General features: G+C 40.2%; 2 protein-coding genes across 3 annotated transcripts in view; one reads left to right on the forward strand and one right to left on the reverse strand.

Moving 5' to 3' along the window:
- The window catches only part of LOC103180785 (apoptosis-stimulating of p53 protein 2), a 42,861-nt gene extending 32,679 nt beyond the window's left edge, over window positions 1-10,182 (forward strand). For both annotated transcript variants that reach the window (XM_042333188.1, XM_007896830.2), the window contains exons 13-18: window positions 326-1,131; window positions 1,787-1,924; window positions 2,839-2,972; window positions 4,992-5,158; window positions 5,677-5,876; window positions 6,363-10,182. In XM_042333188.1, coding sequence (XP_042189122.1) covers window positions 326-1,131; window positions 1,787-1,924; window positions 2,839-2,972; window positions 4,992-5,158; window positions 5,677-5,876; window positions 6,363-6,404 — 1,487 coding nt within the window. In that variant the 3' untranslated portion in view covers window positions 6,405-10,182. The remainder of the gene's footprint in view (window positions 1-325; window positions 1,132-1,786; window positions 1,925-2,838; window positions 2,973-4,991; window positions 5,159-5,676; window positions 5,877-6,362) is intronic.
- A 3,552-nt stretch (window positions 10,183-13,734) lies between these two features.
- capn2l (calpain 2, (m/II) large subunit, like) overlaps window positions 13,735-14,712 on the reverse strand; it is a 32,376-nt gene continuing 31,398 nt past the window's right edge. Inside the window, exon 21 of the mRNA XM_007896831.2 lies at window positions 13,735-14,223. Within this exon, the coding sequence (XP_007895022.1) occupies window positions 14,200-14,223 (24 nt within the window). The 3' untranslated portion in view covers window positions 13,735-14,199. The remainder of the gene's footprint in view (window positions 14,224-14,712) is intronic.

Below are 14,712 nucleotides of genomic sequence, written 5' to 3' on the forward strand. Positions count from 1 at the left end.
TTTAAAACCTTTCACTAAGTGCAACACAGCAAAATACAAGTAACAACCCCCAAACTGTAAACTTAATCTTGATCAATGAGTAATTGAAGATCTTGCGATTAGTATAATTCCATGATTGTGCAAGCAGCGATGATAGACTATGGGCTGAATCAGACTCTCCTCCACTGAAAATTCGGTCATTTTTGTTTTAATGCAAAAGTTTGCAAATGCATGTTTATAAAATGATCAGTGTTCTTACAATTTAAACAATCCCTTGTGAACAATCTTTTGATGTATACCTATATATCTGTTTAATTCTACCCTTTCCACATTTTATTCACTCCAGTGTATGGCAAGCCAGTGATTCCTGGATCCACACAAAATTATACCAGCAGCCAGCAAGACCAAGAGATTGGAGGCATGTATTCAAAGAGCCTGGATAAACCGGATGGTCCAGATTCTGATATTGAGAATGCATCTTCTGTTGGAGACCACTCTGAGGCTGAGCGTATTCCACGGCCTCTCAGTCCCACCAAGCTGCTACCTTTTATGTACAATCCATATCGAAATCAGAGTGATGCTGACTTAGATGCATTGAGGAAAAAACTGTCTAATGCTCCAAGGCCATTGAAGAAGCGCAGCTCAATCACTGAGCCAGAGGGACCAAATGGACCCAATATGCAAAAGCTAATGTATCAGCGCACCACGGTGGCTGCCATGGAAACGGGCAGTTTGATGCCGTTCTATCAGCCCAAACAGCCTGCTCTTTCTCCGTCTGCTGAAGAGAATACTATAAAGGAAAACCGAGATATTAGCAGTAAAGCAGAGGACAATACTGCCGGTAAAGATGTTCCATTACAGGCAGAGCCAGCGCCAACAAAAGAGACTGAGGCAGCAAGTGCTGAAGAACTCATGCTGTCATCACCAGTTGACACTGGTCCAGGTCTGGAGGGTCTACCAGAGACGACTCCTGGTTTACCTTCTGTGGCAGAGCAACCAAGTCAGGAAAGTGCACTATCTCCAGAGGAATTAGCAGAAGAGTATCCACCTTACCCACCTCCTCCATACCCAGTTTCTGGTGAACCAGAGACCCTGGGAGATGAGTTTAATATGCGTCCACCAGAAATTACCAGTCATACAATCCTACCACCTGTAAGTATCATACCTTAGAACTGATTTGAAGACTAACCATTAAAATATTTATGACTTGGAATGATGCGGACAAGTGATGTGGTAATATATTGACTTTGCAGTAACTTTAACCAAGTTGGAAAAAGTACTGGTGGGTAAAACCCCACATGAAGTATCTTTCACTCTTAAGTACTTTTTCTGTTCAACAAGTAGTGCTTATATTTAACATGCTGCTGGGACTTGCTTCCTCAGCCAGTGTTGCAGGAAATATTCCTGTGGTGGGGGGAGAGGTCAGGTGGCTTTGGATCCACTCGTAACTCAGTCCAATGTTTCTACCACGTTAAGTTTACACTATGCATTGAATGGGTCTTATAACTGTCTTTGTAGTTATATATAAGTCCTTGTAATTGACAGAATGACCCAACATTTAAGCAGATCGCAGCACTACTAAACAGTAAGATTCCTTATTGTCAGTAAAATTTATATTGACGTTTTCTATGCCATTGTGAATTTTCTCTAAATGACTGCACTCTGACTTTCCATACCATCTTTGTTCATTTCATGTAATTTTTTTTATTGTGCACTATACTTGAAATCCTCTTCTAACAGCGCTGTTCATTTCCAGATGAGCAATTTATCTCTTATGCTTATTTTCATTTTGTTCCCTTTTATTTAGGGAAAAAGAACAAACTTGAAGAAAGATGGCTCCGAGCGCATAGGTCATGGGATGAGGGTGAAGTTCAATCCTCTTGCTCTGCTGCTGGATTCTTCTCTAGAAGGCGAATATGATTTAGTCCAACGTATCATTTATGAGGTAGATAATCTCCTTTTGCGAAACTTGAAGAGGAAGGTCTTCAGGTGTGATCTGAAGACTGGCAAGACAGAGGGGTTGAGGCAGAGAGTTCCATGGTTACGGGGTATTTTGGTTGAAAGCATAGCCACCGACAATGGAGCAGAGGGGTTGAGGGAAGTACAAAAGGATGGAGCCAGCTGAGCTCCAACACAGAGTAAGCAGGAAGTAGGGAGGTGCCAGGGCATGGATTGATTTGTATACCAATGTGAGAAACTTGAATTCAATCTGTTCTGCAATTGAATTCACTTGCCAGTAAAGCCTGGCAAGTACTGGGATAATGGGGGAACAGAGTTTGGTGCAGGTGACAATATAGCAAAGGGGTCTTCAATCAATTGGATTTTATGAACAGTGGAGCCAGTGAGGAGGGCATTGAAATAATCGAGACAGGAGGTGATGGATAGATTTGGGCTATGTTGGGTGTGAGGTAAGGACCGAGGCGCGCAGTGGAGGAAAGCATTCCTGGTCAAGGACTGGATGTGGGCTAGGTACCTTACAGGTTCAGTAAGTCTAAGAGGTCGGCTAGCGATGTTAAGGAGGTCAGAGTCGTAGGGGAGAAGACATTGATGGGAGCTGCAGAAAGTTGGTGCTTATCCAGGACTAGATGTTTGTCAAGCGACTCATATTTGAAATGCTGAAGCTTTTACTTGTGGAAATAATTAATTATATTGCACACCAATTTAGTTATGCTTAAAAAATCCTGACTGTGTGAGACCTCGATTTCAGAAGATGGCAGTTTTTTTTACCTGTTACTCAAAAAATAAGTGGGAAATGGTCTAGTGGATGTTGACAGAAAGGTTGTTTCAACCTAGTTTATGTATTTCAATGCGTTAAAGGCATGTATACTGCATATTGTAATATACTGTTGTGCTTTGTAGGTGGAGGATCCCAGTCAACCAAATGATGAAGGAATCACAGCACTACATAACGCTGTCTGTGCAGGCCACACTGAAATTGTGAAATTCCTAGTGCAATTTGGAGTAAATGTTAATGCAGCTGATAGTGATGGATGGTAAGTTGAAAATATAAACAGCAACCTGGATTAGTCACATTTTGGTTTCAGAGTTCTAGGTGCATGACTGAATAAGGTTTGCCAGTGCTGTTGCCTGTGCTGTACACCTTTATAATTTTCATATCCTGCAATGAGTTACTTTGCCATTGAGAAGTATCCAAACCCCCTGCCACACCTTCTCATTTTATGCAAATCCTTGTTCCTAGCAGTTCCGTGGCAATCTGGGTTGGCTAACAAAATATAAATTGAGAGGCTCCCTTCCTGCTCAGGATTTGAATCCTGGCCCATCCAAATCCTATCGATGAATCAAGCTGTCTAGTCTACTGTCAATAATAATAATAATAATCCTTGCATTTGATATCGCGCTTTTCACATCGAGAGGACGTCCCAAAGCTCTTCACAGAACACACTGTAAAGTGAATTGACTGTATATTTGTGGGCGAACGCGGCAGCCAATTGCGCACAGCAGTGTCCCACAGACAGTCGTGGATTGAAAATGAACAATTTATTATTGTTTTGGAGGGATTATTATTAGGCTCTGTGTGGAGTAAGGAAACTTGCCCGAGGTTTCGCCCTCTGCCTGGAATTGAACTCAGGTCTCTCGCTTGCAAAGTGAGTGCTCTAACCAGTGAGCTACAGGACTCCGGGAGTCCTGGAGTCAATAGGGCTCTGGAGTACTGTGGATTTCCCTGGTTCAGAAACCAGACTACTGAGACCGCCATAGAGGGTTGACTCAAATCCCACATTTCATTGCCAAGCGTGTCAACCTTAGAGCCTGTTCACTTCCAAGGAGGTTCCACTTAACTTCCTCCCCCACTCCCTCCCAGGAGGATAGTCCTTTATCACACAATTTATCACTGTTTCCTATTATCATGCTAAGGACTTCAACTGCAAACATCTCTCTCCCTTTCTCTTCAGAATCTGCTGTCTTTCAAATCCCAACCTTGGAATTGCCTAACTGCTTAGTGTCATCTTCTTTGCTGCTTTTCACTTAAATCTTAGCGATATCCTGCGCTAAGTGCCTCAGTTTCTAATTTATTTATAAATAAATACATAGCATAAAGGAGAATACGCCCTCAAGCACTGAATGCACTTTAAAGCTGCTGCTTTCAAAAGTGCGTGTTATGTTTCTTGAAACATCTGCACAAGTCATGTTTTTCTCTTGTGCCAGATAGCAAGCTGTTAGGAGAAATGCATGGAGGTCTTCAATGCTTCATTGACTATACTGTGAAATCTGTCTGGTTACCTTTGGGATTGACCTCAGGCAGATTCTAATCTCATTAATTGAATTTCTGTTTGAGAATCATGTTAGATGGCCATAACAGTAGATGGTTTCTGTAACTGGTTTCACTGTACACTGAAATTTAGTCTTGATATTGATCAAGTATTTTCTGAAATATGCACATGAACCTTTTTCATTGAAGTAAACTAGTGCAGTAATTTTATCTATGTACATCGTGTTAATGTAGGAAAACAAAAAGTGGGCATTGCTGAAAACATTAGCTGCATTCTTAGTGTCCAGGTTATTGTACCATTACAGTATGGCAGCTTCTACTCCTACTACTGCCCGGCTTGTGCTCCTGCGATGCAGTGCTCCATCTAGTGGGGTAAATTTATTAATGACGCCGGTCTAGATCAAATGTCACTTGAGACTGGGAATGCGGACCCTTTGTGAATATCATGGAAATATCGTGTTCCACTGATCAGCTACTGGTTTTTCCATTTCTTATGGTACTTAATTTCGCCCACAAAATAGAGTCAATTTACTTTACAGTATATTCTGTGAAGCGCTTTGAGACGTCTCGAAGACATGATAAGGCGCTATATCAAATGCAAGGACTATTATTTTAATTAAGCTTGGATATATATCGTATTTAATAAATATGTATAATACAAGAAAGGGGAATGTGCATAGAATTATTGATGGGCTTAACATTAAAATAATGCTGAAAGTAGCTTCTTCTTGCTTGTGTGGATGGTGGTTAAGCTTCTTCTAATTATCATTTATTTTCCCCTCAGGACCCCCTTGCATTGTGCAGCTTCGTGTAATAATGTGCAGGTTTGCAAGTTCCTTGTTGAATCTGGAGCTGCAGTGTTTGCTACCACCTATAGTGATTTGCAGACAGCCGCTGATAAATGTGAGGAGATGGAGGAGGGATACATTCAGTGTTCTCAGTTCTTATATGGTATGCACATTACCACAGTATTTAATAGATGGTCCTGAGATTTTGTAGATCTGATAAGAAATTGTATGCTTTTGGTGCAATGCTGCTGACTTTAGCAGATAAACGCAGTAAAAGCCCCTGGCTTAAAAATAAATTCTGTGGACCCGTGTGGGTGTAAATTGTATTTACCCCATGCTGAACCTGTACTTATTAATGCTGCAATGCATTAGATAATATGGTAGTTGTCACGACTTTTTGGTTACCCTGTAGAAAGAGATATCACTTTAAAGTTTATTCTGTGAAGCGCTTTGAGATGTCTAGAAGACGTAAAAAGCGCTATATCAAATGCAAGCATTATTATGATATCGCTGTAACATTAATGGTTTCAGAAATTTTGTTTGCTTAAGCTACTCAGCATTGTTCTGCACCCATGAACTGATCAATTTGCATTAACTGCATAAAGTGTTTTGATCATTGTCTGCTGGACCAAAACAGAGAGAGAATTTTGGCATTTATGTTCAGTGTCCTTTTCTCCACAGGTGTGCAGGAGAAGATGGGTATAATGAACAGAGGGATTGTGTATGGACTGTGGGACAATGAAGCTCAGAATGAAGATGAGTTATCTTTTAAAGAAGGTGATTGTATGTCCACCATCCGACGTGAAGATGAAGATGAGATTGAGTGGTGGTGGGCCCGGTTAAATGATGGGGAAGGATATGTACCACGGAACTTGCTTGGGGTAGGTATTTTCACAGAACTAATATGGCATTAGCGAGGAGCATTATGATTGAATTTGATCCCGCCTTTACCTGATGTAAATGAAGCAGATTCGGTAGTAGCTTTCAATAAAAAAAATAGCAGGCCTGTGGGATAAGAGCGGGGGAGTGGGACTACTTGAATAGCTCTTCGAAAGAGCCATCATAGGCACGATGAGCCAGATGGCTTCTTTCTATGATTCTATGATATTCCACTTATGCTTGCTTTCAAAGCTGCTTAGGTAATACCAGAAGCTTTTTCGTTTTTTCCCCCTTCTCTTTCTCAATTCAATAGAGTTGAGGTGTAGATCACCCATGATGTAGCAGAATGGTAGGAACAGGAGTAGGCCATTTAGTCCTCGAGCCTGTTCTATCTATTTGAGCCTTTGCAGCACCTCTTGAAGTAAAATCCATTGTTTATTCTGGATATATGGAATCTTAAAGCTCACAATTAGCTTTCTGTTTTACAGCTTTACCCAAGAATTAAACCAAGACAGAGAAGCCTGGCGTAGAATGTACATACCTGCCTGTGGAAAATACTACAGATATGAACTCTAAATGCACACCACTATGTCAGTAGTTATAGCAGTTCAACTCCCAACAGAATGTCTGACTGCAGTAACATGCTTGTGTCCAGAAGAAAATGAAGGAAGATCTAACTGATATGAAGAAAGCTTCTCTAATGAAGTGAATCATTTTTGTTCAGTGTTAACCACCAAATATAAATGGTGAATTTAAGTTTTTGTTAAAGAATTGTTTATTTTACTATATCCTAAATGACTTTGTTAATGCAGGTTCAGAAAACTTAAGGGGCCTTAATATAAAGCACAGATTTTTTTTAAAAAGGCTGTTTTCTCCCTACCAACACGTTACTTTTTGGAATCAAGTCTAGTATTTGTTTTGTTTTACTATTTTTGCTTAACACGAAGCTTGTGCTTGAATATCTAGGGACCATGTTGCCTGTTTGATTGCTTTATCTCTTTGTTTATGTGATGGCATCATTAAATTCATCTTACTTTTACTGGGAGCCTTTTTATGCAGGTGACCTGGACCTCTTGATCTGTGAGACGCAGATCTATGAAGGGAGGCAAATGTTGTTTAAAGCATTGTGTTAAATCAATGGCCTAATTAACGATATAGCTAAGTTTATGTTTTTCCATTGTGCCCATTTTATATAAGCAACGCACACACTCACTTATCTGGTCCTATACATGCTGATTCTTAATGCTCACTGATGGCACACGGTTGGTTCACTGCAGGCTACATAATGGCATTTTAACAAAGAATTTCACCTCTTATTACCTTATTTGACACATCTTGCAACTTTACAGAAAATAGTCCCTTGAGCTTTTTAAGAAAGGTACAAAATGATGAGCTCAGTTCCAGCATCTTACCTTGGACTAACTTCCTGCACCTTATAGACCATTCCAAAACGTCCACTTGTGTGGTGGCAAAAATAAATATGGTCTTCTAGCTGCAAGATGTTTTATGTTAAGCTTTTATGTGCATGTTATTGAATGTTTCATAGAAGTGATTTGAAATGCAAATCCTGATATACTGTGGCCATTATTGTAGACTCCTTATGTATTGCTGAAGTTTAGTTTTTGCTTACACAGTAAGATTGTTTGGGTAACAGTCCTCTAGATCTAAACTACGCTGATTGTTATGTAACCAATGTACATTTGGCAGGTGAGATAGTGTCAATGGTTGGTGAACGCCAGCTTCAGATTTGACATGTCCTTTGGAAAGGATTTTTATTACGCTGAGTTTTCTCATACCGTTTTATGAAGTGCCTTTGTGTGAGGAAATGGGGTGAAAAATACAAAATTGAAGTAGGAACACAATAAGAATGATTTCATTCCAGTCGTAATAAATTCACTACATTGATTTAAAAGTGAAAACCCATTGCAGTAATGTTGAAACTATACCCGTTTTTCCCACATTGTTGCTGGTAATCTCAAGGCTGCAATGTCTCGAGTGATTCGATTCCCACCAGCTTTGATCTCAGGATTGGATGGAGAGTGTTGGTTTGAGAATACTTGTCTGAAAGGACTCCTAAGAGTGAACTGGCCAGTTACCTTATCAAACGTGTTGAGCATTTAGCAGGTGTACAACTGGTAAATTTATTCATTATCATAAATAACCCAGAGTTGGGTGATATTGTTAATTTTTAATCAAAGTTCTGTTTTGCAAGCTGTATCTACAATGAAAGCTCAGGACTGGAAATCTGTGACACCTGAATTCCTTTTAGTTAACTGCCTAATTAATTAATAATTAATTGTGTTAATTATCTGAAACGCTCCCATCTTTCGGAACATTCCCCAAACTATTGCCTTCTGGACCTCTTCCCTTCTAAACCTGAAATTAGTGATCGGTTGTGTGTCGGGCCATAGTTTGATTTGTTATTAAATTGTTCATCCTATTCTGTTTCAGCAAACATCTTGAATTGCACTGCTGAAGAGATATATGCTTTGTGTTTCCTTCAGCTAACTTAAACTGGTGTTGGTACTTCAGTGGGTTCATGTTCTTGGAATAAGAAGGTCTGAAGAAAGTAATCACAACTCTCACAATTTACACTGTACCATCAAAGCAGGAGAATTTTTTTGTGAATTACTAACTTGTGTCACTTGGTGGATTTAAAGTGTTAATTCCAATAATGTTTACTGATGCCCGGTTACACACTGCAACGTAAAGCTGTCTTACATTGGAGCTGTCTGTCTTAAAGTCCATCTCCCGGTGCAGATTATTTTTTCAGTTTAACAAGTGTGTGAACCATTGGCATTACTTGTAATGCCCTTTAATTACTGACCCTTTGGGAGAGTTGATATTTGAGCATCAGAATGAAAAGCAGGAGATCTGCATTTAGTGTATTCCAAGAATACAGTGAAGTGAGACCGGTTTGGTTTAGTATGTTTCTTGCATTTACTTTGACAGGAATGTACAGCAATTTATTTTTGCATACGAATAAATTGAAGCGTGTTTTGATGAGGATGTCTTCAGAAGGGGTTAAAAGCACAAGTTAAATTTTGTATTGAATGATCAGAGAGTGCTGTATGGTGGGGAGGATGTGTAACTGCACCATCTTTGAGGTGCATTAACCGCTAACTTGCACTTGCATGCTCGGTTACTGTAGGTGCTAACTTTTTACAACTTTGGTGCAACTATTGGTGGATTAGTTGCTTTCGGGAAAGGTAACTGGAGGTGTTTCAGTACAAAAGTCGATGTTTTCCCACCTTCAAACCTTCCCATAAAACCTACAATTTTTTTTAAAAATCCAATTGATTAGAGTTGAAATCAAAGAACTATTTTTCACCTTTTTCTGTCCAATGTATATTGTATGAAAAATGTATACATTCAGGGAGTTCATAAGGCTATTGGGAAAAGTTTTTCATATTGGGGGGTGGTCCCTACAGATAACATTTTTACCCTGTGTTTAAAAATGCTCAAAATTGCATATGCTTTGTTCTGTTGTTACTCCTTAATTTAGTCCTACCACTCAATACTGAAATGCATTAGTTGAAAGACCATATGGGATCTGAAATTTGTAACCGGATTGCAAATAGGGATTCACCCAGTAACCAGATGTCCATCGCTGTACATTATTTCTGCTTTGGAAACTGATAGTTTGATGGTCTGGTTACAGGTGGGAATGACTATTAATATCCCCTTTTCTGAACACACAATTTACACTTACCATATGGTGCCCAGAAAAGCCCTTCTTATGGGAGAGAGTGAAATGGTTCGACTCGTGTTCTCCATTGACTAGCCTTTCAACTTATAGAAAGGTGCTGAAATTTGCCTTTCTTTTTTTTAAAAGAAAAAGTGCATACTCCTGCCCAAACAATGGGCAAATTGAGAACTTGCCTGAGCAGCTGGTAGGATTTCATAGTAGTAGATACTAGTAGATTACTAAACGTTCTGTTTTAATTGTAGCATAAATAGTAAGTTCTCTCTAGTGTGTATACATGTGTTACCTGCCACTGTGTTTGCCAGTCACTAAATGTTTTCTTTTGTGTATAGACCAGTGTTAAACTTGATTTAAATTTAGTTGGTGTAGAATCTATATTACAAAAACTACCATGAATATTTATTTGTATTCCCTCTTGTCTGTTTTGGTATAAAATGAATAACCTTTTTAAAAAAAAACCTCGTGTAGAAGTCAGTGAGGGTTCAAAGGAAAACCTAACTTGAATAAACGGTAATAAATGAAAATATACTGTTCAATTACTAACCATTTTACTGAACTGTACAATTTGTCAGTCTCCTGAAATTAAAGTCTGCAAACCCCAACTGTGTGTGCTTAGATATTTCTCTATTTTCCTGATCTTTATTGCAAAGCTAACTTAATACCTCCTTTTCCCCCTCATCCCCTCCCCACATCCCTGCAGATAATTTTGTATCTGTCTGAACAACGTAATCAACAACAACTTGCATTTTTATAGCGCCTCTGAAACAGGGTAGCGTCCCAGAGCGCTTGACAGTGGCGGAGCATGAAACCCAAGCGGGGGGGTGGGGTGGGGGAGGTGGAAGTGGCTGTAGGCACAGTCGAATATAAAGGCCTTCAGGCGTGACCTGAAGCTGGACAAGGTGGAGAGATGGAGGAAGAGTATTCCAGAGTTTTGGGGCACAGTGGCTGAAAGTGCAGCCACCAATGGTCAAACGGAGGGCATGAGAGAGATGCCGGAGCCAGTCAAGCAGTCGGTTGGCGGATAAGCAGGTTGGAGTCTTATGGAGATACTAGGGTATGAAGGGATTTGAAAACGTGGCTGAGGATCTTTAAATTGATCTGTTCAGCGATAGGGAGCCAACGGAGCCTGGCTAGAACTGGTGTGATCGGTCCTGGGGTAATTGACTATGTGAACATCATCTTGATATGGCACAGTTCTCTGGGAGTGCCCAACTTGTTTATGCTGTGATTAAGGGAGAGCGTTGAAAGGTAGGATTTTTGAAGTGATGACAGTATGGAGAAAATGCTAACGCTGTGAGATACATACACCAAAGGCTAGGTTTATATACGAAGAATCGGTGAATGGCTTTAGAACTCTACGCCGGGTATGAGTGTTCAGGAACAAATTGGGTAATAATCCCTTGATATACCCCCAACAAACTGGCTAGATTGCAATGCATTCAATATATTTTGCAGTCTATTTGCGCAATGTGAAGTTTCGAACCTTATATGCTCATGCTTGCTGGGTTGTGTGAAGCTATATGCCTCTATGCACTGAGTAGTGCTATATCTTGCAGCTCCTTTCGCCAAGAAGACCTGTCTTGTTTTACAGAGACAGTGGGAGCATGAGGTGGGAGAAGATATCTGATAGTGCAGCCAAAGAGATGGGATAATAGGCAAATTTTGAAAGCGGAGATGGAGGGAGGAAGGTGGTGAAATTTCAGGAGAGTATTCCAGAGTGGAGAGGAGAATTGCAAGAGATCGCAGAGGTAATGTCGGGGTGGTGGTCTTCGAGGCATTTAAAATAATCCTTGCATTTTTTTCATTTGAAGGTAAGGACAAGCTGATCTGGGTTGTTTTGGGTTAGGCAGTTCATAAGAATTGCTAGAAGAAAAGAAGACCAATGTCCTTCTAGTTTGCCTTCCACCTTCATAGTGGTTGCATGCACATACCAATGTACAATAATAATTATCCTTTCATTTGATATAGACCCTATCATGTCATTGAGACGTCTCAAACCGCTTCACAGAATAAACTAAAGTAAATTGACTGTATATTTTGTGGGTGAAACATGGCAGCCAATTCTCACAGCAGTGTCCCACTACAGTCGTGCTCCAAATTATTATTTATTGAAGGGAAAATTACCACCAGAAAGTGATCTGCCAATCGACTAACAACCAGGTTCCTACTTGCTGCTTGGTAAACAGGTGTGCGGAGTAAGGAAACTTCCCTAAGGTTTTGATTATATTAATAATTATTAATTAATGCGAATGAGATAATCCACACATGTACATCTGTGGTTGCGCTGGTTGTGATGCCGCATGCAGTGTGTGAAGGTTTTGAGCCTTTGGAGTCCTGTAGCTCAGTGGTTAGAGCACTCGCTTTGCAAGCGAGAGACCTGAGTTCAATTCCAGGCAGAGGGCGAAACCTTGGGCAAGTTTCCTTACTCCACACAGAGCCTAATAATAATCCCTCCAAAACCCAAAACAATAAGAAATTGGTCATTTTCAATCTACGACTGTTTGTGGGACACTGCTGTGCGCAATTGGCTGCCGCGTTCGCCCACAAATATACAGTCAATTCACTTTACAGTGTGTTCTGTGAAGCGCTTTGGGACGTCCTCCCGACGTGAAAAGCACTATATCAAATGCAAGGATTATTATTATTATTATTGGTGCATAGGGGATCTTGGTTATGTCACTGGAAAATAAACTCTTGGTATTTGATACAAGAATGCTATTCGAGAAATCCAAAACGACTAACAAAAAAAAATCATGAATTTGGACTTGTGGAAACTTGTGTGTAAAAATAATGCTGAATTGTGGATGATCTGGAGCTTGTGAGGAGAACAGTGAAGGCTGGGGAGCAGGTTGTTTGAAGTCAAGTCTGGAGTTGGTCAAGTCAGTAAACTTGTGCTGTATTTGAGATGCAATGACACCTCCAGATTATGCTTAATCAGTATTGTCCAGTTATTTGTATTTAGAATCAGTTTTTACAAGGTAGACCTCAAAAGAAGCGAAACAAAACTCACTCACCAAGATAGTATTTTATTTGCAGATACATTTTTTTTCTCTCCCCAGCACGTTCAGGTAATTCTGACTTTAAATTCAAGCCCTTTATTATAAATCATATCACAAGTTGTCAAAACTCCCCTCTCCCACAGCTGACCAGAGCCTTGGGCAAAAAACCGTAAGCCAGTATTTGTTTCCCCTACCAAGATATTGTGACTGGTTATCCAACCAGTAAAAGAATCCACATTGGTCTGTAACAGCATAATCCCTTTAACAATCGAATTCAAAGCAAGTGCCTTCTAGTTGGAAGATCTCTCTCCAGTTACAATATAAATTTTGCAATGTTGACAAACACCAAACAACCTTGTTTCACTATAAATCTGTGTACTTGTATTTTCTGTGCAGGCTCGACAAAAACCCTATTCTATTGTGGCCTGAATTTATCCGCATGCTATTGTGGAAATACCATTTTAGTGCCTTTTTTTGCGGGGGCTTGGAAGGGATTTCTTTCCGCAGTGCAGGATAGCGTCTCATAAATTTAAGTTATCGCACTATTACTTCTGTACAAAACCTATCAAGAGCATTTGACACCTCAGACTTTGCATTGGGTATGAAACACTCGTGTTTCATACCCAATGCAACATACATGTACACAGTTAAATCACTTGCATTCCAGATAAATCCCAGCTACCCAGACTAATGGGGTGGGGGTGGGGGGGGGAAGAAGGTCCAGTCCAGAGCTGGAATTTCCAGCTAAGAGTATTACAATGCCGGTAATGCAAAAACAAAAGGATATATAATGCTGGTTAATGCATTTCCTGGCATTTTATGGCCCTGCATATGAATTTCTACTGCTGTAAACCAGCAAGTAGAGACCCATGTGGGCAGCAGATGACAGGCTGGTGACTGAGGAAGTTGTGGGATCACATGGGCTCCTCAGCACAGCGTTAGTGCCTGCTAGGAGAGTTGTTAGGAGTCTAATAATCCCTGCATTTGATATAGTTCCTTATCATGCCTTCAAGACGTCTCAAAGTGCTTCATAGAATATACTTTATAATTTGTGGGCGAAACCCGGCAGCCAATTGCGCACAGCAGCGTCCCACAAACAGTCGTGGATTGAGTGACCAAATTATTATTTTTTGTGACGGGATTATGACCCCCGGAAAAGGGATACATCAATCGACTAACAACAGAGGCGTGTGTGCGGAGTAAGGAAACTTGCCTAACTTTTGGCCCTGCCCGGGAATCAAACCCAGGTCCTCTCGCTTGCGAGGCGAGCGCTCTAACCAATAGCCTACAGGGCTCCATGTGGTCCCACGGAAACTTTTGACAACTGTTTTTTGTTTTCTGGCTAAGTGGAGCTCGGTTCAAATTCCAAATCCTCGGAGTCTGGTAAACTGGGACTTTACTTGCAATTGTATTTGCAATTCAGTAAAGGATAGAACTGTAACACAGTATAACTAATATGTAAAACCTTGTCCCTCATTCTAACATTCAAAAGGTCCCTAACACCCTCATTTCAGCACTCGCAATAAGCACATAAAAACACAAAATCAACAATCCCTTAGCATCTCCTGGTTATTTGTTACTTTGGTGAAAAAAATCTTCTCAGAGTCTCATAGCGATTCTTCAATTGAAGACCAGAGTCAGCCACTGTTGACAGAAAAAGGAGGTGATCAGTATTTTACCGGTTAACTCAGCCGGGCTTTTCACAAAATGGTTCAATTTGCACCAAGGTTTGTGATGATGATAATAATAATAATCTTTGCTTTTGATATAGCATATTCAAGACATCTATAACAACAACTTGGACTTATATAGTGCCCTCCGTGCCGGACGGCGTCTCAGAGCACTTTACAGTAACGGATCCCGGGATCTCAAAGTGCTTCACACAATATACTGTCAAGTGAATCGACTACATATTTTCTGATGAGTGGAAGAGACAGTAGTAATTAGAGCTGTTTTTTTTTTAAAAAAACTTTGCTGCACGGCACTTAGCTGGATAATGACTTTGCTTCAACTATACCAAAGTTCAAAAGGCCAAAATAACATGTCAAAGTATTTGACTACAATGAAAGAACCATAGGCTTCTACCACGCAATTGCACAAAAAAAACTGTTGTGAATGAAAAGCTCTGGAAAG

Source organism: Callorhinchus milii, unplaced genomic scaffold (genome assembly GCF_018977255.1).
Source record: "Callorhinchus milii isolate IMCB2004 unplaced genomic scaffold, IMCB_Cmil_1.0 Scaffold3, whole genome shotgun sequence".
NCBI classification, from domain to species: Eukaryota; Metazoa; Chordata; class Chondrichthyes; order Chimaeriformes; family Callorhinchidae; genus Callorhinchus; species Callorhinchus milii.